We start from the raw sequence: 27,333 nt of genomic DNA on the forward strand, positions 1-27,333 counted from the left end.
TCTTACGTTGGCTGGGGTAAAACAGTTTAAAAATTATTGAAGCAAAGCCAGAAATACACCTCATTATCTCATCCATTCAGTTATTACAAAAGTTAGATTGCAAGTCATATCTACCCTACCCTGCCAACTACATCTATGATTACTGGCTCCCACTTAATGACTGATATATGAGGGCATGTTCCCTTACATTTCTGTAGTTTTGTGGTGGGGAATTCCTGTTAATGCAGTACTATACTCACATTTTGCTACTGTATTAGAATTTATGCATTTTTTTAATGATTGTTGGTTTTATTTGATGTTTGTCACTTTACATATTTTTTTTGTTTGTTTATACAGTGTTATTAATAGATACACATTAACATTTTTGTTTCTTGCATGCAATAACCTAGTGTTTAACCATTTACCTGTTGTATGTGTTTGTGTGTATAATACTATCTTCTTAAGCCATGAAAGTGATTCTTGCACTTCCTAGGCAGTAGACCATTGAATCATGAATGCCTTATGTAATCTCACAGGCAATAGGTGTATTTAATTTTTAACCCTTAAACCGTCCAAACGTAGATCTACGTTTACACACGTAGCGCTCCGAACGTAGATCTACGTTTTTTACATAAAGTGTAAAATCGAACATAGGTTTACATTCGGAGTGCTACACGTGCAAACGTAGATCTATGTTTGGACAGTTTAAGGGTTAATTACTGTTTATATTCCAAAGAATCCTTTTTATTCAGTCTTTCAATCAAAAACTTTGACAAATCTTTGGAGCACCAGCTTTCAGAGTTTAAATAGAAAAAAAAATTATACTTGTCAATTGATATCTGCTATGTTTCTTGCTTGCCAGAATGTATATGCACTAATATGTAATAAATATTTTCAAGTATTAGTTATGGAAATGACTTTTGTCTAATTTGTACATGAGCATATACTTAATTTGAATTAGGGATGAGATAATACCAGAATTTATACAGATACCATTCTCAGTTTTGGCTGATACTGATACTTTTTTTACTGTTTTCATTTTTAAAATTATGATACCTATGTGTGTTCACCTGAGAGTCTCAAGTTTACTGCAGGCTAAAGGAGAGTGAGTGAAGTGGCCCACTGTTTGCTTACAGTTAGCACTAAATCTTTTATTACTCTCTGCTCTAGAATACAGTCATGGATAACCAGTTGAGGTGTATTTAGTAAGCATGGCATACTGCTGTATTCTGTCCCTTTGTCGTCATTGGCACCATTATCCCATGCTATCAAGTGAATTTTGGAAGCTGATATGTTTAATTCATGCATTGCTATTTGAATAATCTTGAAGAATGCTGTTGTGTGGGCTCCAGGAAATGGTATTGCTCTAAGGACAGCAGTTTTTACTGAGGCAGTGTCCAATTAGACTGATAAAGGCTTCATTCGATACACTTGTCTATATATATGTGGTGAAACTATTGTATCCAGCTTCTTCCACTATGTTCATTTGATCTTAATTTTTCTTTATTTTTAAGCACACCTGTAATAATATCAGCTAGTTATGACAATTGTTTCATCAATACCTATACTATAAGAATAGCTGATATTGATATTCTAGCATATCCCTAGTTTGAGTATTATACCCAAGATTGTAAAATGCAAGATTTTGGATTAAGAGAACAATTACTTCACACATTCTATGATCATTAAAACTGAATACAGCCTATCCCTGTATCCATGAATTATCTGGGTTCTTTAATGTGTGGTATCAGTCAGCATATAATGCTTAATGTAAAAAAAAAATATGTATAATTCTTTTAGGAACCTTTATGAATACTGATTTCTGTGATCTAGAAATTCATCTAGTGAATGAGTGATGATGAATGTGTTTCCTTCTTTGGGTTAACTTGCCTTGGTGAGAAATGTCCAAAGTAAATTAAAATAGCCTTACTAATCATAGACAGGAAGCATCAGCAAACTACAGTACCACAGCACATAGTTTTTTTTAATATGGGCATCAGTATAATTTCAGGTCATATACAGGCGCGGATCTAGGAACAAAGTTTGGGGGGGCCCGACGGCAGAATTTTCGGTTGTTTAAAGAGCATTAGCATTACCGTTTCTCCACTAACGGGATTCTTATTTGTTAATTACTGGCGGACTGACCTAAATGAATGGGCATAACCATCTGCTCTAGGTGCCAGTGTTTCTCTTCGGATCCAAATGAGAGGGCCGATTTTTCTGAGAAAAAAAAACACTGACCTTACAATATGAGGAATTTTGTATCTTATTAAAACTTTATTGAAAGTAAGAATTTAATAGGTAGAGACTTTTACATTAGACTTTAACTTAAATGAAGAATATATATATAGATATATATATATATATAGATATATATAAATATATATATATATATATATATATATATATATAGTTTTTCTTCTTCTCTTTTTTAGTAATTGTATACAGGAGAAGGGGTTACTAGCCCATTGCTCCCGGCATTTTAGTCGCCTCATACGACACGCATGGCTTACGGAGGAAAGATTCTTTTCCACTTCCCCATGGACAATAGAAGAAATAAAAAAGAACAAGAGCTATTTAGAAAAAGGAGAAAAACCTAGATGTATGTATATATATATATGCATGTGCGTGTCTGTGAAGTGTGACCAAAGTGTAAGTAGGAGTAGCAAGATATCCCTGTTATCTTAGCGTGTTTATGAGACAGAAAAAGAAACCAGCAATCCTACCATCATGCAAAACAGTTACAGGTTTTTGTTTCACAGTCATCTGGCAGGACGGTAGTACTTCCCTGGGTGGTTGCTGTCTACCAACCTACTACCTACAGTGCCTGCACTCTGAAGGAGGGGTGTTAATGTTGCAGTTTAAAAACTGTAGTGTAAAGCACCCTTCTGGCAAGACAGTGATGGAGTGAATGATGGTGAAAGTTTTTCTTTTTCGGGCCACCCTGCCTTGGTGGGAATCGGCCGGTGTGATAATAAAAAAAAAAATAATAAAATATATATATATATATATATATATATATATATATATATATACACAGGAGGGCCCCACTTATATGGCAGGTTAGGTTCCAGGCTACCGCCGTAAAGCGGAAATCGCCGTAAAGTGGAACACCCTTTTTTTTCCACTTATAAATGCATACAAACACTAGATAACAAGTTTACACTAACATATATTAAGTTAGCAATAGAACCAGGCATCAAAAAACAATAAAAAAGTACAATACACACATAGTGCACTCATTACTTACCTTAAAATATTTATAGTCTTAATCTAGGGTGAGACAAGTAGTATTTATTGTAAGAAATCAAGTGTGGTACGTATGGTAATAGCCAGGCTACCTTACCAGGCCACCCCACCCACACATACTATTCTATGATATTTAAGCATCCCAGAGCGATAAAATGTATATACAGTTCACTCATTACTTACCTTAAAATATTTGTAGTCTTAATGTAGGGTCAGGAGTAAGTAAATGAGATAAAACGAATAAATGAGAGAGAGAGAGAATGAGTACATGAGAGGGGGCAGGCGCAGAGTTATGTAAACAAACCAGGCGAAGGTAAGTTTTGTAAACAAACGAAGTGTACACATCTGGTTTGTGTACAAGTTACATTGTGTACAGGTTGTCTCTACATTGATACGGTAGAATTAATAAAGAAGAACACTCCCATTCTCATGTAACATCATTTTGAGAAGAAATGAAGCTCTGAGTGAAGGCAATGGAAATAAGTCACACTGACTTTTTTGGGTTATCCTAGGTTCTCTACACGTATGTTATTTATGATAATCTATGTAACTGTATTTGTGTATACCTGAATAAACTTACTTACATACATACGAAAGGAATAATTTTCTACAGTTACCCCCAGTAACACATTTTCTCTTATGTTAGATTAGAGAAAATGTTATTCTTGCCGTCACTTGTACAAGTTATGTGGCTCCCACATCTTATATTTATGTTTATTTATTCTATTGTGGGGTGTATTTATCATCTTTTTATGTTATGTATCGTGTTTATTATATAATTTAAAAAAAATATCATGGATGGATTAATGAAAATGTGTATATTAACGTAATATACGACATTTAATGAGACTCGGTGAGTATTGTTATTATCATTTCTAATATGGCGTCACTTGTGCAAGTCGTCTGCTACCACATCTCACATTTATGTTTATTTATTCTACTGTGGGGTGTATTTATCTTATTTATATGTTATGCATCGTGTTTATTATATAATTTTGAAAAAAATATCATGGATGGATTAATGAAAATGTGTATATTACTGTAATATACGACATTTAATGAGACTCGGTGAGTATTGTTATTATTATCATTTCTAATATGGCATCACTTGTGCAAGTCGTCTGCTACCACATCTCACATTTATGTTTATTTATTCTACTGTGGGGTGTATTTATCTTATTTATATGTTATGCATCGTGTTTATTATATAATTTTGAAAAAAATATCATGGATGGATTAATGAAAATGTGTATATTAACGTAATATACGACATTTAAATGACTCGATGATTATTATTATTACTAATATGACGTCTGGAGACATAAGACACTTACCAATTTTAATGTGTACCTGCATGCCAGCACAGTATGTAAGTTTATTTAGGTACAGGTATACATAAGTATAGTTATCAGAGTATATATAAAATATGAAATAACTTTTAAAAACATTTGAAATTTTGGAGTTTCCAGACAAAATGGAGAGACTTAGTGCTTACTGAGCTCATGGAGAATGTAAACAAACAGGGTGGGGCACGGTGACCGTATTAGAAAGTCAGGTGGGGGGAGCCGTATAGCGAGTTTTGGTCATAATTTGAAATGTCCGTATTAGCGGAACGCCGTAAAGCGGGGCCTTCCTGTATATATATATATATATATATATGTATATATATATATATATGTATATATATATATATATGTATATATATATATATATATATATATATATATATATATATATATATATATATACATATTTATATATATATTTTTTTTATTATCACACAGGCCGATTCCCACCAAGGCAGGGTGGCCCGAAAAAGAAAAACTTTCACCATCATTCACTCCATCACTGTCTTGCCAGAAGGGTGCTTTACACTACAGTTTTTAAACTGCAACATTAACACCCCTCCTTCAGAGTGCAGGCACTGTACTTCCCATCTCCAGGACTCAAGTCCGGCCTGCCGGTTTCCCTGAATCCCTTCATAAATGTTACTTTGCTCACACTCCAACAGCACGTCAAGTATTAAAAACCATTTGTCTCCATTCACTCCTATCAAACACGCTCACGCATGCCTGCTGGAAGTCCAAGCCCCTCGCACACAAAACCTCCTTTACCCCCTCCCTCCAACCCTTCCTAGGCCGACCCCTACCCCGCCTTCCTTCCACTACAGACTGATACACTCTTGAAGTCATTCTGTTTCGCTCCATTCTCTCTACATGTCCGAACCACCTCAACAACCCTTCCTCAGCCCTCTGGACAACAGTTTTGGTAATCCCGCACCTCCTCCTAACTTCCAAACTACGAATTCTCTGCATTATATTCACACCACACATTGCCCTCAGACATGACATCTCCACTGCCTCCAGCCTTCTCCTCGCTGCAACATTCATCACCCACGCTTCACACCCATATAAGAGCGTTGGTAAAACTATACTCTCATACATTCCCCTCTTTGCCTCCAAGGACAAAGTTCTTTGTCTCCACAGACTCCTAAGTGCACCACTCACTCTTTTTCCCTCATCAATTCTATGATTCACCTCATCTTTCATAGACCCATCCGCTGACACGTCCACTCCCAAATATCTGAATACGTTCACCTCCTCCATACTCTCTCCCTCCAATCTGATATTCAATCTTTCATCACCTAATCTTTTTGTTATCCTCATAACCTTACTCTTTCCTGTATTCACCTTTAATTTTCTTCTTTTGCACACCCTACCAAATTCATCCACCAATCTCTGCAACTTCTCTTCAGAATCTCCCAAGAGCACAGTGTCATCAGCAAAGAGCAGCTGTGACAACTCCCACTTTGTGTGTGATTCTTTATCTTTTAACTCCACGCCTCTTGCCAAGACCCTCGCATTTACTTCTCTTACAACCCCATCTATAAATATATTAAACAACCACGGTGACATCACACATCCTTGTCTAAGGCCTACTTTTACTGGGAAAAAATTTCCCTCTTTCCTACATACTCTAACTTGAGCCTCACTATCCTCGTAAAAACTCTTCACTGCTTTCAGTAACCTACCTCCTACACCATACACTTGCAACATCTGCCACATTGCCCCCCTATCCACCCTGTCATACGCCTTTTCCAAATCCATAAATGCCACAAAGTTTTATAAAGTTTTTCTTCTTCTCTTTTTTAGTAATTGTATACAGGAGAAGGGGTTACTAGCCCATTGCTCCCGGCATTTTAGTCGCCTCATACGACACGCATGGCTTACGGAGGAAAGATTCTTTTCCACTTCCCCATGGACAATAGAAGAAATAAAAAAGAACAAGAGCTATTTAGAAAAAGGAGAAAAACCTAGATGTATGTATATATATATATGCATGTGCGTGTCTGTGAAGTGTGACCAAAGTGTAAGTAGGAGTAGCAAGATATCCCTGTTATCTTAGCGTGTTTATGAGACAGAAAAAGAAACCAGCAATCCTACCATCATGCAAAACAGTTACAGGTTTTTGTTTCACAGTCATCTGGCAGGACGGTAGTACTTCCCTGGGTGGTTGCTGTCTACCAACCTACTATATATACCAACTATATATATATATATATATATATATATATATATATATATATATATATATATATACAGTGGACCCCCGGTTAACGAACTTTTTTCATTCCAGTAGTATGTTCAGGTGCCAGTACTGACCGAATTTTTTCCCATAAGGAATATTGTGAAGTAGATTAGTCCATTTCAGACCCCCAAACATACACGTACAAACGCACTTACATAAATACACTTACATAATTGGTCGCATTTGGAGGTGATCGTTAAGCGGGGGTCCACTGTATATATATATATATATATATATATATATATATATACTTCTACTTACACTTAGGTCACACTACACATACATATACACATTTATTCATACACACTCATCTGAGTTTTCTTTGATTTTATCTTAATAGTTCTTGGTCTTATTAATTTTCCTTTTATATCCATGGGGAAGTGGAATAAGAATCTTTCCTCCGTAAGCCATGCGTGTTGTAAAAGTCAACTAAAATGCCGGGAACAATGGGCTAGTAACCCCTTTTCCTGTAAAGATTACTAAAAAGAATAAGAAGAAGAAAATTGTCAAAGTGGGAAGTCTGAATGTGCGTGGATGTTGTGCAGATGATAAGAAAGAGATGATTGTGGATGTTATGAATGAGAAGAAGCTGGATGTCCTGGCTTTAAGTGAAACAAAGCTGAAGGGGGTGGGAGAGTTTCAGTGGAGAGGAATAAATGGGATTAGGTCAGGGGTTTCAAATAGAGTTAGAGCTAAAGAAGGAGTAGCAATAATGTTGAAGGATAAGCTATGGCAGGAAAAGAGGGACTATAAATGTATTAATTCAAGGATTATGTGGAGTAAAATAAAGATTGGATGTGAAAAGTGGGTTATAATAAGCGTGTATGCACCTGGAGAAGAGAGAAGTGTAGAGGAGAGAGAGAGATTTTGGGAAATGTTGAGTGAATGCGTGGGGAGTTTTGAATCAAGTGTGAGAGTAATGGTGGTTGGGGATTTCAATGCTAAAGTGGGTAAAAATGTTATGGAGGGAGTAGTAGGTAAATTTGGGGTGCCAGGGGTAAATGTAAATGGGGAGCCTTTAATTGAGCTATGTGTAGAAAGAAATTTGGTAATAAGTAATACATATTTTATGAAAAAGAGGATAAATAAATATACAAGGTATGATGTAGCACGTAATGAAAGTAGTTTATTAGATTATGTATTGGTGGATAAAAGGTTGATGGGTAGGCTCCAGGATGTACATGTTTATAGAGGGGCAACTGATATATCGGATCATTATTTAGTTGTAGCTACAGTTAGAGTAAGAGGTAGATGGGAAAAGAGGAAGGTGGCAACAACAAGTAAGAGGGAGGTGAAAGTGTATAAACTAAGGGAGGAGGAAGTTCGGGTGAGATATAAGCGACTATTGGCAGAAAGGTGGGATAGTGCAAAGATGAGTAATGGGGGGGTTGAAGAGGGTTGGAATAGTTTTAAAAATGCAGTATTAGAATGTGGGGCAGAAGTTTGTGGTTATAGGAGGGTGGGTGCAGGAGGAAAGAGGAGTGATTGGTGGAATGATGAAGTAAAGGGTGTGATAAAAGAGAAAAAGGTAGCTTATGAGAGGTTTTTACAAAGCAGAAGTGTTATAAGAAGAGCAGAATATATGGAGAGTAAAAGAAAGGTAAAGAGAGTGGTGAGAGAGTGCAAAAGGAGAGCAGATGATAGAGTGGGAGAGGCACTGTCAAGAAATTTTAATGAAAATAAGAAAAAATTTTGGAGTGAGTTAAACAAGTTAAGAAAGCCAAGGGAAAATATGGATTTGTCAGTTAAAAACAGAGTAGGGGAGTTAGTAGATGGGGAGATGGAGGTATTAGGTAGATGGCGAGAATATTTTGAGGAACTTTTAAATGTTAAGGAAGAAACAGAGGCAGTAATTTCATGCACTGGTCAGGGAGGTATACCATCTTTTAGGAGTGAAGAAGAGCAGAATGTAAGTGTGGGGGAGGTACGTGAGGCATTACGTAAAATGAAAGGGGGTAAAGCAGCTGGTACTGATGGGATCATGACAGAAATGTTAAAAGCAGGGGGGGATATAGTGTTGGAGTGGTTGGTACTTTTGTTCAATAAATGTATGAAAGAGGGGAAGGTACCTAGGGATTGGCGGAGAGCATGTATAGTCCCTTTATATAAAGGGAAAGGGGACAAAAGAGACTGTAAAAATTATAGAGGAATAAGCTTACTGAGTATACCAGGAAAAGTGTACGGTAGGGTTATAATTGAAAGAATTAGAGGTAAGACAGAATGTAGGATTGCGGATGAGCAAGGAGGTTTCAGAGTGGGTAGGGGATGTGTAGATCAAGTGTTTACATTGAAGCATATATGTGAACAGTATTTAGATAAAGGTAGGGAAGTTTTTATTGCATTTATGGATTTAGAAAAGGCATATGATAGAGTGGATAGAGGAGCAATGTGGCAGATGTTGCAAGTATATGGAATAGGTGGTAAGTTATTAAATGCTGTAAAGAGTTTTTATGAAGATAGTGAGGCTCAGGTTAGGGTGTGTAGAAGAGAGGGAGACTATTTCCCGGTAAAAGTAGGTCTTAGACAGGGATGTGTAATGTCACCATGGTTGTTTAATATATTTATAGATGGGGTTGTTAAGGAAGTAAATGCTAGGGTGTTTGGGAGAGGGGTGGGATTAAATTATGGGGAATCAAATTCAAAATGGGAATTGACACAGTTACTTTTTGCTGATGATACTGTGCTTATGGGAGATTCTAAAGAAAAATTGCAAAGGTTAGTGGATGAGTTTGGGAATGTGTGTAAAGGTAGAAAGTTGAAAGTGAACATAGAAAAGAGTAAGGTGATGAGGGTGTCAAATGATTTAGATAAAGAAAAATTGGATATCAAATTGGGGAGGAGGAGTATGGAAGAAGTGAATGTTTTCAGATACTTGGGAGTTGACGTGTCGGCGGATGGATTTATGAAGGATGAGGTTAATCATAGAATTGATGAGGGAAAAAAGGTGAGTGGTGCGTTGAGGTATATGTGGAGTCAAAAAATGTTATCTATGGAGGCAAAGAAGGGAATGTATGAAAGTATAGTAGTACCAACACTCTTATATGGGTGTGAAGCTTGGGTGGTAAATGCAGCAGCGAGGAGACGGTTGGAGGCAGTGGAGATGTCCTGTTTAAGGGCAATGTGTGGTGTAAATATTATGCAGAAAATTCGGAGTGTGGAAATTAGGAGAAGGTGTGGAGTTACTAAAAGTATTAGTCAGAGGGCAGAAGAGGGGTTGTTGAGGTGGTTTGGTCATTTAGAGAGAATGGATCAAAGTAGAATGACATGGAAAGCATATAAATCTATAGGGGAAGGAAGGCGGGGTAGGGGTCGTCCTCGAAAGGGTTGGAGAGAGGGGGTAAAGGAGGTTTTGTGGGTAAGGGGCTTGGACTTCCAGCAAGCGTGCGTGAGCGTGTTAGATAGGAGTGAATGGAGACGAATGGTACTTGGGACCTGACGATCTGTTGGAGTGTGAGCAGGGTAATATTTAGTGAAGGGATTCAGGGAAACCGGTTATTTTCATATAGTCGGACTTGAGTCCTGGAAATGGGAAGTACAATGCCTGCACTTTAAAGGAGGGGTTTTGGGATATTGGCAGTTTGGAGGGATATGTTGTGTATCTTTATATGTGTATGCTTCTAGACTGTTGTATTCTGAGCACCTCTGCAAAAACAGTGATAATGTGCGAGTGTGGTGAAAGTGTTGAATGATGATGAAAGTATTTTCTTTTTGGGGATTTTCTTTCTTTTTTGGGTCACCCTGCCTCGGTGGGAGACGGCCGACTTGTTGAAAAAAAAAAAAAAAAAAAATATATATATATATATATATATATATATGTGTATATATATATATATATATATAATACAGTGGACCCCCGGTTAACGAACTTTTTTCATTCCAGTAGTATGTTCAGGTGCCAGTACTGACCGAATTTTTTCCCATAAGGAATATTGTGAAGTAGATTAGTCAATTTCAGACCCCCAAACATGCACGTACAAACGCACTTACATAAATACACTTTCATAATTGGTCGCATTTGGAGGTGATCATTTTGCGGGGGTCCACTGTATATATGTATTTATATATATATATATATATATATATATATTTATATATATATATATATATATATATATATATATATATATATATATATATACACATACATACATACATACATACATACATACATACATACATACATACATACATACATACATACATACATGCTTAAGACAGTAAGCATTATACTTTATAATATTACCTATAATAGTAGCCTTAAAAGTAACATGCAAAGGTTATTACACTGAAAGGATTAATCACACTGCAGCCTAAGCAAAGAGAAGACAGCGGTTCCTTTCCGCAAACTTGTTGATCACACGATCAACAGGAACATGTACATCGTTATGGACGGCGAGTAGTGCGAGGCCGTTGAGGCGATCCTGACCTATGGTGCTCCTCAAGTATGTCTTCAGGCGTTTCAGGGCTGAGAACGATCGTTCGGCTTCTGCATTTGAGACTGGCAGGGTCAGTAGGATGGTAAGGAGCTTCGCGATGTTCGGAAACATACGGGCCTCGGCGTATTCCTTTGCTTTCTTGACAGATTCGAAGGCCGGAGCGGAACATGTCCACCGCTGTGTTTCCGTCTGCACGAGCAAAAGTGACTCAACATCACTTTCGTAGAGTTTAGTGGCTTTAAGAACAGCATCCACGTTTGCTTTTAAGCCCCTGAGCAGCTCCTTCAATCGGAGAGCAACGGGCACAGTGTCATCATCAAATCTGCTCTTCAACTCAGCGATCACATGGTCAACGAATGGAATATACACAGAGCGCCGATAGTACTCCTCAGCAGATGCCGTTGGGACATTCGCACGTTGTGTCTGTCGTGCACAGACTCTGGGAATAGGGACGTCATCGTGAGCTGAGCCCACTTCAACTAGAAGATCTTTGGTTTTCACGAACACAGCGTGGAAGTACTCCTCGGCATCCGCTCTAAATTTGGAGAATAGAGTCCCGATTTCACGAATCAGTGCGTACGCACATACCAGGTCACCTGTCTTTTTCTGTAGGGTTCTGCTTGGCTGAAGCGTGTGTGCCAAAACGGACTCGGCCACAACCAACCCAACGAGAAAGTGGGGGTCCCGAATCTCAGCGAGTAGGAGTCCGGCGTTGGCATCCAACTTCATCTCATCCTCCAGAAAAATAGCGATGAGAGGCAGAAACTCGATGAACACGAGGACAGCATCGTGCCGCTCGACCCATCTGGTGGGGCACAGGGGCACCAGCTTTTCCCGCTTGGCTGAGGATAGCTTCACGAGTTTGGTAAACCGAAGCGTCCGCATGTTGCTGGAATGGATGAAATTGTACACCTCGTTCAGCGTCTGGAGGGCGAGTTTGACTTCTTTGACATCACAGGCCTTAGTCAGCACCAGGTTCAGTCGGTGACTGAAACAGTGGATCAGTTTCGCCAGGGGGTGTTGTTGCATGATGATGGCGGCACAACCTCTGAACTTCCCCATCATGGCACTCGCTCCGTCGAAGCCTAGCCCTCGGCATTTTGACATCTCCAAGCCGAGGCCCTACGACACTGGGCCAAAGCCCAAAGAGGGCCAAAGGGGGGGGCCGGGCCCCCTGGGCCCCCCCTTATATCCACGCCTGGTCATATACCCCTACATATACAAGGGAGGCAACAGTGGGCTATTGATTGGTTGGGTATTTCTTACTAAAAGAGTGGCTTGATGGTTCAGCAAATACTATATTAATGATGTTAAGGCAGTGCCGGCATTCTTGTGTCATAATTGCTAAAGGCTTGGTGACTTTAAAGCCTAAACATGGTAATATTTGATAAATTTGATAATTCACTTTGGGTGTTAGTGAAGGATTTTAAGAGCTGTAGCTAATGAATGCTAAGAACATAATAACAGCTGTCAGGTGCTGTTCTTATGATATTTATTGTTCAGCATGACCAAAACTGTAATAGAAAACATGACTCACGAAATCGTAATGACACGATTGCAAACAAACCATACCCCGGCCTGGATTAGAGTTTTGAGACTCTATGACCGCGGGTTCAATCCCGGCTGGGGTATGGTCTGTAATAAAAAAGTAAACATGGATCAGTGCGTCATGAAGAGTGGACAACATGACATGTGCTGTAATTTCATTGTAAAGGGACTTTGCATTCACCCTAGATCCTTTAAAAGGTGTGTGGTTACTTAGCCATCTGATGAATTGATGTTTGTTCAGGTCTTTTGGTGGAGGTTTTTGTTATAAAGTAGCAGAAACTGGTGTTGAAAATGTTCTCTCGTATTATTTTTCTTGTTTTGTTTACCATGTGTCTCTTTTTGTTTATTGTCTTGCATGTGTGATATGCTCATATTGTTTTGGTAGCTGAGACAAGATATTTTTTGACAAGTTGTAGTTTATGTAATTATGGCTTCAAAAATCTGGAAAATCAATACTTTGGCATGGTCATGGCCCCAGATTTCTAGTTCCCTATTGTGCCACAGCTGTACATTTGTGACACAAAATTGGAATTAGAGTGTGTTTAAAAATGTCGTACAACACTTTTGGTAAAATTATTCAGATAGTTACTTAATAGTAAGTGCAAGGATCAAGGCTGGCATCTCTGTACATAGTCTAACATTTGCTTGCATACTTGTGTGTTAAAAGTGTTTCTTCCCTTTTTCAGGGAGATGACACGGGTTGGGGTTTACCTATTTTCCAGGACAACGAGGTAGTCTGGGGAGAGGATGAGAAGGAAGTGGAGGTTAAACGGTACTTCAGAGCCGAATATTTCACAGAAGAGGAGACCAATCATAAAAGTGAGTTTCTGGAAAGGAATTCTTATATTTGTACCTGTTCATTTATATTCTGTAATGCCTTATTACAACCCAGAGCTCATCCTTGTTCATGGGATGAATGATTTAATTCATCTCATAAAATACAGTACAGACAGTCCCTGACTTATGAGTGGCTGAGTCAAAATGATCTGTGCTGACAAAGGAGACTTACCCGCCCCTTCCATTTCCCAGGCTTCGTATGACCTGTATGGGTTTAGTGTTTCTCCCTCTCCCCAGAATGTAATAATAATTACGAACAAGTTCCAATAGACTATTGAGAAAATAATTGTTTTTGAATGTCAATCGGCAGTTACAAATGTGATACATAATTATCCTTTGTGCTAATATTTCCTGTAGAACATTAGATTCAGAGTTACAGTCAACTCACTTACAAATTGAAATACAGGGAACACAATGCTTGTCAATTAGATATTCCTTGTGTGATACAGATCAGTCAAGTTTGGACATTAACCCTTTGAGGGTCGACAGGCCCTCTCCGAAACTCGTTCTCAGGGTCGGCCAAATTTAAAAAAAAAAAAATTATTTTCTCTTATGAAAAGATAGAGAATCTTTTCCCGATCATAAAGACACCAAAAGTTTGAAATTTGATAGAAAACTTACGGAATTATGCTCTCGCAAAGTTAGCGGTCTCGGCGATGTTTACGCATCGGCGATTTTGCCCACTTTGAGCCCCATTTTCGGCCAATTTCACTGTACTAGTCGACAAAAAACATGAATATTTCGCTAGAACTCCATGTTTTCTATCGAATGGATGCAAGAAACCACTCATTTATGAAATTCAACTATCCAGTACAGTGGTCAGAATTTAGCAATTTTGCCAATTTCACACAAATTTCAAAAGATGCCAATTTCGGAATAGGGTCCAGAATAAACAAGAAAGACATTCCTGGCACTAAAATGACATTTCCTCTAGTCATTAGTCATGTCTCAAGTCCCCTCTTATATTCTTTTGCTTTCCACTTTGAATTTTTATTTTCACAAAAAATATAAGATTTACTGTTATGCAGACTACTGCATTAGTGTAAAAAATGGTATAAATATTATTGGTGCACTTGTGAAAGAATATTAGACTCACCAGTTGACGTGTATTGCACGCTTGGCACGATTTGTTTACTTTTGAAGTTTGGTAAAAATCTAACATTTCTGCTACTTTGAGCTCAATTTCAAGGCACCTTTCTTTGTAAAACCAGTCAAAATCATCTCAATTTCTGTAATATGTCTTCTATTCTATAAAATGAGACCAAGAAAACTAGAATACAACAATAAATACCATACGAAAATACACTGCAAAGTCGCTGATTTATTAAAAAAAAATGGTCAAAGTTTTTTTTTTTCTGATTATGCACTGTGTGCTGCAGGATTTTTTTTAGACTGTGCACACTGACCACATAGACCCATTCTTTCATATGAAGGCCTACCAGCTTTCTCCCACTAGATTTGAGGCCGCTAGAATTTATGAGTACTAGTACGTCAAAAACCCCTACGCGTAAAACGTACTAGTACGACGAAAACCCTCAAAGGGTTAAGGAAAGTAAAGGAAGCATTGTATGCTTGTACTCAGATCTAAGAATGCACTTAAAAAATGAGTGTTGCTTCAACAATGAGAGGAGGAAGGTAAGAGGAACACAGTACACCCTCTTATAGCATGGGCGATATACGTATTTCTGAAAAATTTTATTTTGTGTAAAATAACAGTAAATAAAGAACAAATAGTAAAAATAGAATTATGTTCCTGACACTTTGAGAACTAGGGTAAATGTATTTTTGTGTGATTATGAATTCAAAATGGAAGGCAAGTGTAATGTAGGAGAGGCCTGGGGATGTAATTAATGAACAGAGGAAATATTGTACTAGTGCCTGGATTTTCTTTTTAAATTGGTATTTTTTTAATTTTGTGTAAAGTTGGTCAAATTTCTGAATTGTGTGCACTTTATAGGGTAGTTGATATTAGATGTGTTTCAAGAAGTTTTAGTACTTCAAACAAGGAAAAATGCATAACTCAATATTGCTTCACTTAGAATATACATTATAAATTAGAGCAAATTGTTTTTTCTAATTTTTACTGCTTTGGTCTTCTAACAATATGTACAAGGAATACCTGTAATACTGCAATTGTTTCAGGGTATAATACTCCACAGAACATGGAAATAAATCTCATTGTTTGACTGCATTAGGCTATCCTAGGTTAATTATGTTATATATTTGGGTTGAAGGTAATATGGATTATATAAACATAGTAATTTTTGTATATTCGTAACATTTGTGTGCCTTCCATACCACTGTAAAACATATATTTACTATGAAATCTTATATTACAATTGTTTCAATGTGTAATACTCATGGAAATAAGTCACATTGATTATATTGGGTTATCCTAGGTAAGATCTGCAAAGTGTGTTCATTAGCTGAATTTCATTGTTAGTATCATGAAATTGTGCTGTAATAAATTTGGAATAAACAAGGCATCTTCCTGGCAGCTCCACACCTTGTTTGCTTGTAGGAAAGCTAGTGGTGGAACAAAAGGTCTTGGTTTCATTGCTTACTGATGCTAGTTAGGCAGTGTTACATCATGATGCACTGTGGGGTCTTGCCTTATCTTAGACTTTTTTCAGAGGCATGAGAGGTTGCAGGAGACCCAAAACAGTTGAGCTGAGGTAAAAAATATTGCAGGTGGTATATTCGAAGGCACAAAAAATTGTGCGTAAAAGTACATCAGACAGTCACCACATAAATAACAGTTGTAAAAAAAATTGTGGAAATGTCAAAGCACAGCAGTCTGCCTGGGATTACTGTAACCTTAAGACCTTGAAGGTTTTAATTATTTTTGTAATAGATGGCACTGAAAAAATTCTTTAGTTCAAAAAATCTGTCAGTTTTATATTTTTTCTTTTCAAATAAATGCATAGTTTTTTCTTAAATTTTGGAAAGGCATGTTTTCCAGTATTGTTTTTTGTGAGTATTTTATACATAGAGTCTTGTATAAAAGCACACTGCTAGCTACTGAAAATAAACATGAGGTATATAAATATACTTTGCAGTGTTACGGGTCTACGTAGATAAAAGAATAACAATTGGCCAGCTGAAAACAGAGATGCAGCGATGGGTAGGAGTGTCCCATGAACACTTCAAACTCTTCAAAATATACTCTAACAGGTTGGTACTTCCATCATTACTTGGATATAGCATTTATATGTAAGGAATATAAGGTGAAGGGAAACATTGGTTTGAAACTATATATATATTTTTTTTTTTTTTTAACACTGGCCCTCTTCCACCAAGGCAGGGTGACCCAAAAAACAAAGAAACACTTTCACCATCATTCACACATAAGCACTGTCTTTGAGGAAGCATGCAGATATGACAGTTTAGATGTCACTCCAAACAGCAAATATCCCAGACCCCTTCTTTAAAGTGCAAGCATTGTACTTCCCACCTCCAGGACTCAAGTCCAGCTAACTGGTTTCACTGAATCCCTTCACAAAATATTACCCTGCTCACACTCCAACAGCTCATCAAATCCCAAAAACCATTTATTTATTTATTTATTTTTTTAATACATCGGCCAATTCCCACCAAGGCAGGGTGGCCCGAAAAAGAAAAACTTAAATCATCATTCATTCCATCACCGTCTTGCCAGAGGGGTGTTTTACGCTACAGTTATAAAACTGCAACATTAACACCCCTCATTCAGAGTGTAGACACTGTACTTCCCATCTCCAGGACTCGAGTCCATCCTGCCGGTTTCCCTGAATCCCTTCATAAATGTTACCTTGCTCACACTCCAGCAGCACGTCAAGTATTAAAAACCATTCGTCTCCATTCACTCCTATCAAATATGCTCATGCAGGCTTGCTGGAAGTCCAGGCCCCTTACACACAAAATTTCTTTTACCCCCTCCCTCCAACGCTTTCTAGGCTGACCCCTACCCCGCCTTCCCTCCACTGCAGATTTATACAGTCTCAAAGTCATTCTGTTTTGTTCCATTCTCTCTACCTGTCCAAATCACCTCAACAACCCCTCCTCAGCCCTCTGGATAATAGTTTTGGTAATCCCACATCTCCTAATTTCCAAACCACAAATTCTCTGCATTGTATTCACACCACACATTGCTCTCAGACATGACATTTCCACTGACTCCAGCCTTCTCCTCGTTGCAGCATTCGTCACCCATGCTTCACACCCATACAAGAGTGTTGGTACAACCATACTCTCATACATTCCCCTCTTTGCTTCCACAGACAAAGTTCTTTGTCTCCACAGACTGCTAAGTGCACCACTCACCCTTTTCCCCTCATCAGTTCTATGATTCACCTCCTCCTTCATAGACCCATCTGCTGACACGTCCACTCCTAAATATCTGAATACATTCACCTCCTCCATACTCTCTCCCTCCAATTTGATATCCAATCTTTCACCACCTAATCATTTTGTTATCCTCATAACCTTACTCTTTCCTATATTCACTTTTAATTTTCTTCTCTTACATACCCTACCAAATTCATCCACCAACCTCTGCAACTTCTCTTCAGAATCTCCCAAAAGTACAGTGTCATCATCAAAGAGCAACTGTGACAACTCCCAATTTGTGTTTGATTCTTTATCTTTTAACTCCACACCTCTTGCCAAGACCCTCGCATTCACTTCTTTACAATCCCATCAATAAATATGTTGAACAACCACGGTGACATCACACATCATTGTCTAAGGCTTACTTTTACTGGGAAATAATCTCCCTCTCTCATACATACTCTTAACTTGAGCCTCACTATCCTTGTAAAAACTCTTCACTGATTTCAATAACCTACCTCCTATACCATACACCTGCAACATCTGCCACATTGCCCCACTATCTACCCTGTCATATGCCTTTTTCAAATCCATTTATCTCCACCCTTATCTAACATGCTCACACATGCCTGCTGTATGTCCAAGCCCATTGCAGAGTCTTTTTTATGTATTTGGTCTGGGACCAGGCTACATCAATTACAAGTAAAACTACTAAGCTTTTTTTTTATTTAAGAATTGTGTAGTTCCTTTTCTTCGTGTACAATTATGAAAAAGCTTCTAGGAAGTGAAGGATGGTGAATGTGTTAACTTCTTGGTAAACAAAATGAAGTCTAAGGCGGCTGCAGTGAAACACTCTTGTTTCAAAAGCACAGTACTCACTCCCATCCTGTTCCTCATCCTCATATCTGACAGATGGAGATGTAAGCCCCGGCTTACATCTCCATCACCTGAATTTGCATGACAATGTCATCCATCGAACAGACTACAATCTCCAAGTGGACATCAACCAAATCTTTACATGGGCCACAGAAGACAGTATGAAGTTCAATGAAGAGAAATGTCAATTACTATGATATGGAAAACTTGAGGAAATTTAAACTGATATGTATCAGAGTATAAAGCAAATTCCAACCACACAGTAGAGTGAAAAACTAATGTGAAGGATCTGGGAGTGATAATACCAGAGCAGAGGATCTCACTTTCAAAGACCACAGCAAAGTATCCACAAGTGTTCAGTTGTGATAAAACGGGCCTCTTGGAAGAAAATGCCAAAGAGGACCTACATCATGGAGGAGGAAAAAGCACTACCAGGAGACAAGCCTATGAAAGACAGGCTAACTCTTTTGTTCTGTGCTAATGCTAGTGAGGATTTCAAGGTGAAGCCTTTACTCGTGTATCACTCTGAAAATCCCAGAGTGTTCGAGAAAAACAATGTCATCAAGAGTAAATTGTGTGTAATGTGGAAAGCTAATCATAAGGCATGGGTCACGAAGCAAATTTTCATTGACTGGGTCCATGAAGTGTTTGACCCGTGTGTGAAAAAATACCTCCAAACTACCTCCCGGTAGTTGACGAAGCTCCTGCTCATCCTCCAAACTTGGTAGACCAGTTGTCTAGGGATTTCCGTTTTATGACAGTAAAGTTCTTGCCTCCTAACACCTCTCCTCTCATCCAGCCCATGGACCAGCAGGTCATTTCTAACCTCAAAAAGCTCTACATAAAAGCAGTGTTTCAAAAGTGCTTTGAAGTGACCTCGGACACTGAATTGACCCTAAGAGAATTCTGGAGGAATCACTTCAATATCTACAACTGCATAAGCCTTATATGTAAGGCTTGGCAGGGAGTGACTTCCAGGACTTTGAACTCTTCTTGGAGACAGTTGTGGCCAGACTGTGTCCTCGAGAAGGATTTTGAAGGGTTTGAGGCTGAACCTGACCCTGTCGACCCTCTGCTTTTTGTAGAATCTATTGTGGCAATGGGAAAGTCCATGGGGTTGGATGTGAGTGGCAAGAATGTGGAAGAGTTGGTAGAGGACCACAGGGAAGAGCTACAACACCTTCAACTGGAACAGTGACAGACCACAGCTGAGGAACTTGCTTCAAAGGAGGAGGAGGAAGAGAGAGGCAAGGATGTGCCTTCTTCAGTGATTAAGGACATTTGTGCAAAGTGGAATGAGGTGCAAACTTTTGTGAAGAAATATCACCCTGACCAAGCTGAAACAAGCCATATCTGCAACATGTTTAGTGACATGCAATAGAGTACTCTGGACAGTTATTTTATGCAACAGGGGTTCAATGACTCTCAAGCTGGTCCTAGTGGCATTAAAAGACACAGAAGGGAAGTAACCCCAGAGAAGGCTTTGATACCTAAATTCCTTAAGGAGGGGGATTCCCTTTCCAAACAATAATCTGCCCTCCCTCTCTCCTTCTCCCTGTCTTCCATAAGCCAACAAGAGTCTTCAATAAAGGTATGTAATAGTGATTTAAATGTTCTTAATTTATTTTATTTAGTTCTCATTGTTTTGTGTATGTAAAACTATAATTAATCTTTAAAAAATATATTTTTTTGTGAATATTTTTGGGTGTTTGGAACAGATTTTTTTTATTTTAACAAGTCGGCAGTCTCCCACGGAGGTAGGATGACCCAATAAGAAAGAAAATCCCCAAAAAGAAAATACTTTCATCATCATTCAACACTTTCACCTCACTCACACATTATCACTGTTTTTGAAGAGGTGCTCAGAATACAACAGTTTAGAAGTATATACGTATAAAAATACACAGTATATCCCTCCAAACTGCCAATATACTAAACCCCTCCTTTAAAGTGCAGGCATTGTACTTCCCATTTCCAGGACTCGAGTCCGGCTATATAAAATAACCGGTTTCCCTAAATCCCTTCACTAAATATTACCCTGCTCACACTCCAACAGCTCATCAGGTCCCAAATACCATTCATCTCCATTCACTCCTATCAAACACGCTCATGCACGCCTGCTGGAAGTCCGAGCCCCTCGCCCACAAAACCTCCCTTACCCTTTCCTTCCAACCTTTTCGAGGACGACCCCCACCCCTCCTTCCTTCATCTATAGATTTATATGCTTTCCATGTCATTCTACTTTGATCCATTCTCTCTAAATGACCAAACCACCTCAACAACCCCTCTTCTGCCCTCTGACTAATGCTTTTATTAACTCCACACCTTCTCCTAATTTCCACACTCCGAATTTTCTGCATAATATTTACACCACACATTGCCCTTAGACAGGACATCTCCACTGCCTCCAACCGTCTCCTCACTGCTGCATTTACCACCCAAGCTTCACATCCATATAAGAGTGTTGGTACTACTATACTTTCATACATTCCCTTCTTTGCCTCCATAGATAAAGTTTTTTGACTCCACATATACCTCAATGCACCACTCACCTTTTTTCCCTCATCAATTCTATGATTAACCTCATCCTTCATAAATCCATCCGCCGACACGTCAACTCCCAAGTATCTGAAAACATTCACTTCTTCCATACTCCTCCTCCCCAATTTGATATACAATTTTTCTTTATCTAAATCATTTGATACCCTCATCACCTTACTCTTTTCTATGTTCACTTTCAACTTTCTACCTTTACACACATTCTCAAACTCATCCACTAACCTTTGCAATTTTTCTTTAGAATCTCCCATAAGCACAGTATCATCAGCAAAAAGTAACTGTGTCAATTCCCATTTTGAATTTGATTCCCCATAATTTAACCCCACCCCTCTCCTGAACACCCTATCATTTACTTCTTTTACAACCCCATCTATAAATATATTAAACAACCATGGTGACATTACACATCCCTATCTAAGACCTACTTTTACCGGGAAGTATTCTCCCTCTCTTCTACACACCCTAACCTGAGCCTCGCTATCCTCATAAAAACTCTTAACAGCATTTAGTAACTTACCACCTATTCCATATACTTTCAACATCTGCCACATTGCTCCTCTATCCACTCTATCATATGCCTTTTCTAAATCCATAAATGCAATAAAAACTTCCCTACCTTTATCTAAATACTGTTCACATATATGCTTCAATGTAAACACTTGATCTACACATCCCCTACCCACTCTGAAGCCTCCCTGCTCATCCGCAGATCCTACATTCTGTCTTACCTCTAATTCTTTCAATTATACCCCTACCGAATACTTTTCCTGGTATACTCAGTAAACTTATTCCTCTATAATTTTTACAATCTCTTTTGTCCCCTTTCCCTTTATATAAAGGGACTATACATGCTCTCTGCCAATCCCTAGGTACCTTCCCCTCTTTCATACATTTATTAAACAAAAGTACCAACCACTCCAACACTATATCTCCCCCTGCTTTTAACATTTCTATCATGATCCCATCAGTTCCAGCTGCTTTTCCCCCTTTCATTCTACGTAATGCCTCACGTACCTCCACCACACTTACATTCTGCTCTTCTTCACTCCTAAAAGATGGTATACCTCCCTGGCCAGTGCATGAAATTACTGCCTCCCTTTCTTCCTCAACATTTAAAAGTTCCTCAAAATATTCTTGCCATCTACCTAATACCTCCCTTTTCCCATCTACTAATTCCCCAACTCTGTTTTTAACTGACAAATCCATACTTTCCCTAGGCTTTCTTAACTTGTTTAACTCACTCCAAAATTTTTTCTTATTTTCATTAAAATTTCTTGACAGTGCCTCTCCCACTCTATCATCTGCTCTCCTTTTGCACTCTCTCACCACTCTCTTCACCTTTCTTTTACTCTCCATATACTCTGCTCTTCTTATAACACTTCTGCTTTGTAAAAACCTCTCATAAGCTACCTTTTTCTCTTTTATCACACCCTTTACTTTATCATTCCACCAGTCACTCCTCTTTCCTCCTGCCCCCACCCTCCTATAACCACAAACTTCTGCCCCACATTCTAATACTGCATTTTTAAAACTATTCCAACCCTCTTCAACCACTCCCCCACTACTCATCTTTGCACTAGCCCACCTTTCTGCCAATAGTCGCTTGTATCTCACCCGAACTTCCTCCTCCCTTGGTTTATACACTTTCTCATATATATATATATATATATATATATATATATATATATATATATATATATATATATTTATATTCTCACGCACGCACACGAACGAACGAAGCAGTATCGCTAGTGCTCCCAGGATTTAAGGTTCTAGTGGCTGTCATAAGATATTATTAGCAGTCATCGTACGTGAGTAAATCAGTGAACATACCTACAAGAATGTAACAGCTTTCAAGAGTGCGAATAATGTGATAAGATCAGAATTTTAAAATTTAAATTTGAATGAATGCTGAGGGAAGGAGGGTAGCAATCAGCTGATGAGGCTGCTGGCTGCAGTGTTGACACAAAATATGCAAACATAGTTAATTTGGTTAACGGTGTGATCTGAAATATTAACAGATACAGATATTGGTGGGTTATAGCAGCAGTGTAGTGATAAGGTCATAAACGAGTGATTAAGTAAATACTTAAAATAAGAAAAAATTAGTCATCCCCAGTTGTTGGTGTTGTGAATGTAGTTAATATCATCAGATTTGTTATGACCAAAATACTGTACTAAAGAAAAAAGAGTGAATACCAAGTCTTAAAAGAAAAATAAAATAAAAACTTGAATGCATGATAAAGTTCCTGAAGGAGTTGATAGCAGCCACCAGCAGGAACCTCCACTTTGTAGACATCACTTGCCTGTGTGGTTAGTATTTGGTTGGTGTCTAAAGTCTCAGTGTGTCTCCCTGCTGGTTGTATAACCCTGATAATGTTTAGTAAATTATCTAAATACCTTCAGAAGAGTTGTGTAGCCTAGTGACCCCCCCCCTCCCCCCGTCTTTCTGACACCGACAAGCTAGTGAACGAGTACGCACATACAAACACGTGTGTTCACCAGTAATTATTATTATAGTAAATGTTAGTAAATATTAATAACGAATTGAGTGAGAAATAATCCTATAGTCTTCAAAAAAGTAACGTAGCCTAGTGTGCAAAGATCCGGGCCGGGAGAGTACCGGTGAACCAAGAATAACAACAATAGTGTGTTAACATGACCCCCCCCCACTTTTTCAAAGAACGACAAGCTAGTAAACACACACACACACACACACACACATACAAACACAAGTGTACACAGTAAATATTATATAGTATGTATTAGTGTATATTAATAAGGAATTGATTGTTAAAAAAATTTTATAATCTTCAAAATTTAGCGTAGCGTAGTGTGATATGTGAACCCTCCCCTTTTTTTTCAGACTAAGACAAAAGTGCATGTACACACACACACACACACACACACACACACACACACACACACACACACACACACACACACACACACACACACACACACACACACACACACACACACACACACACACACACACACACCACATACACACACACACCAACAAGTGTTGGACCATACACACACACACACCCATACACACCCATACACACACACACCCATACACACACACACACACCCATACACACACACACACACCCATACACACACACACACCCATACACACACACACACCCATACACACACACACACCCATACACACACACACACACCCATACACACACACCCATACACACAGTCTGGAACCCACACCTGGTCAAGCACGTCAAGAAGTTAGAGAAAGTACAAAGGTTTGCAACAAGGCTAGTCCCAGAGCTCAAGGGAATGTCGTACGAGGAAAGGTTAAGGGAAATCGGACTGACGACACTGGAGGACAGAAGGGTCAGGGGAGACATGATAACGACATACAAGATACTGCGGGGAATAGACAAGGTGGACAGAGATAGGATGTTCCAGAGAGGGGACACAGGGACAAGGGGTCACAACTGGAAGCTGAAGACTCAGACGAGTCACAGGGACGTTAGGAAGTATTTCTTCAGTCATAGAGTCGTCAGCAAGTGGAATAGCCTAGCAAGTGAAGTAGTGGAGGCAGGAACCATACATAGTTTTAAGAAGAGGTATGACAAAGCTCAGGAAGCAGAGAGAGAGAGGATCCAGTAGCGATCAGTGAAGAGGCGGGGCCAGGAGCTGAGTCTCGACCCCTGCAACCACAATTAGGTGAGTACACACACACATACACATATACATACACATACAAACACATACACACACACACACACACACACACACACACACACACACACACACACACACACACACACACACACACACACACACACACACACACACACACACACACACACACACACACACACACACACACACACACACACACACACAGACACACACAGACACACACACACACACACACACACACACACACACACACACACAGACACACACAGACACACACACACACAGACACACACACACACACACACACACACACACACACACACACACACACACACACACACACACACACACACACACACACACACACACACACACACACACACACACACACACACACACACACACACACACAGACACACACACACACAGACACACACACAGAGACACACACACACAGACACACACACAGAGACACACACACACACAGACACACACACACACACAGACACACACACACACACACACACACACACAGACACACACACACACACACACACACACACACACACACACACACACACACACACACACACACACCTACATAAAACAGGCCTAGTGTCTAATCGACATGTGCCTAGGACAAAATGGTAACACACACACACACACACACACACACACACACAAACCTAACCTAACAGATTAGCTCATGAATCCCCCCACCACACACATTTTTACGATAAGCTGAAGCAGCTAGAGCATCCCAACAGGATAAAAACAAAATGGGCTCTCAAAAGGGAGAACGTAAAGGCAAGGGAACTGATGATGGCTGGTCGGAAAAAGAAGAATTGGTAGAACGGCTCAAGAACAAAATGGAACAACAATGGGAGAAAAGGTTAAACGAGCTTTGCAATAACATGTTAGAGCAAATATCTGCAGAGAGCAAGAAGTGGGAATCACGAGCTGTAGTAGCTGAGGCAAAGATACAGAGATTGGAGGAAGAAATGGATGTGCTGAAGCAGGATCTAAAGATTAGGTCCGAAAGGAGCAAGATGACTGAAATGGGAACATCAGCAGGCAGTGAGTGGACTGAAGGAGGGGATGGATCTAAACAGTCTTTTGCAGCAGTAATATCAGGCCATCATGGTGTCTGGGAGATGATTAGGCAAACAGCAAAGGAGATGCTTAAATCAGATCTAGACATACAGAGGGAAAAGAAACGGGAAGAGGAGAGAGAGAGGTCAATAATTATTCATGGGCTTCAGGAGGCTGAAGGGCAGACCTATGATGAAAGAAAGCTTTGGGAGAAAACAGGGATTAAGAACATCATTGCAATAACAGGAGAGAGGGACATGTCTCAGGTAGAAAATTTTCACAGACTTGGGGGGGTATTCGAGGGAAAGGAATCGACCAATCAGATTGACATTCAAGATAGATGTGGTACGGAACAGGATACTACAACAGAAACCACTGTTAAAGGACTCTCCAGATTATCAAAAAGTGTTCCTCAATCGAGATAGAACACAAAAGGAAAGGGAACAACTGAAAGTGAGAGCAAGACAGAACCAGTGGATGGAAAGAGAGACAGGACAGGCAGCGACAGACAGAAAAGCTCAGCCTTTGGGGGAACATCAAACACAAATGCTTACAGAAACCTCTCAACCCCTGTCACCACATATCAACCAAACACAGTAAACAGAAATGAACCTCACTCCATAGCCACCACCCCCCTAAGCACTAATTCCACAATCACAGCAGCCTCCCATAATATTGTGCCCTGCCTCCCACCCTCCCAGCCTGCACCTTCCTCTTCCATCTCCCAAAATACAGTAATGGAAAGGAAGCTAAAGGTATGGTACACCAATGCAGATGGAATAACAAATAAGAGTGAAGAGTGGCAAGAACGCATCATTGATGCATCACCTGACATCATAGCACTAACAGAGACAAAACTTACAGGGATGATAACAGATGCAATTTTTCCACCTGGATATCAGATTATGAGGAAAGAGGCAGCTAAAATGCACTATGGGAGATTGGCGTTTAGACATCTGAGTAAGGAGTCATTCACGACATTGTACACAGTGTACGTAAGGCCTATACTGGAATATGCAGCGCCAATATGGAACCCTCACTTAGTCAAACACGTCACGAAATTGGAGAAAGTGCAAAAATTTGCAACACGATTAGTCCCGGAACTGAGGGGTATATCTTATGAGGAGGATAGGAGAGGATAGGAGGGATAGAGGGGACATGATAACAATGTATAAAATACTAAGAG

The 27,333-nt window shown here is 39.2% G+C and overlaps 1 protein-coding gene across 13 annotated transcripts in view; it reads left to right on the forward strand.

Annotated features, from left to right (window-relative positions):
• Usp47 (ubiquitin specific protease 47) overlaps positions 1 to 27,333 on the forward strand; it is a 433,614-nt gene that overhangs the window by 333,558 nt on the left and 72,723 nt on the right. For 11 of the 13 annotated variants that reach the window (XM_070083998.1, XM_070083999.1, XM_070083995.1 and 8 more), the window contains 2 exons: positions 13,487 to 13,619; positions 16,697 to 16,811. In XM_070083998.1, the coding sequence (XP_069940099.1) occupies positions 13,487 to 13,619; positions 16,697 to 16,811 (248 nt within the window). The remainder of the gene's footprint in view (positions 1 to 13,486; positions 13,620 to 16,696; positions 16,812 to 27,333) is intronic. The other 2 variants (XM_070083994.1, XM_070083988.1) reach the window with 1 other exon arrangement.

The sequence above is a fragment of the Cherax quadricarinatus genome, chromosome 11 (genome assembly GCF_038502225.1).
Source record: "Cherax quadricarinatus isolate ZL_2023a chromosome 11, ASM3850222v1, whole genome shotgun sequence".
Lineage (NCBI taxonomy): Eukaryota > Metazoa > Arthropoda > Malacostraca > Decapoda > Parastacidae > Cherax > Cherax quadricarinatus.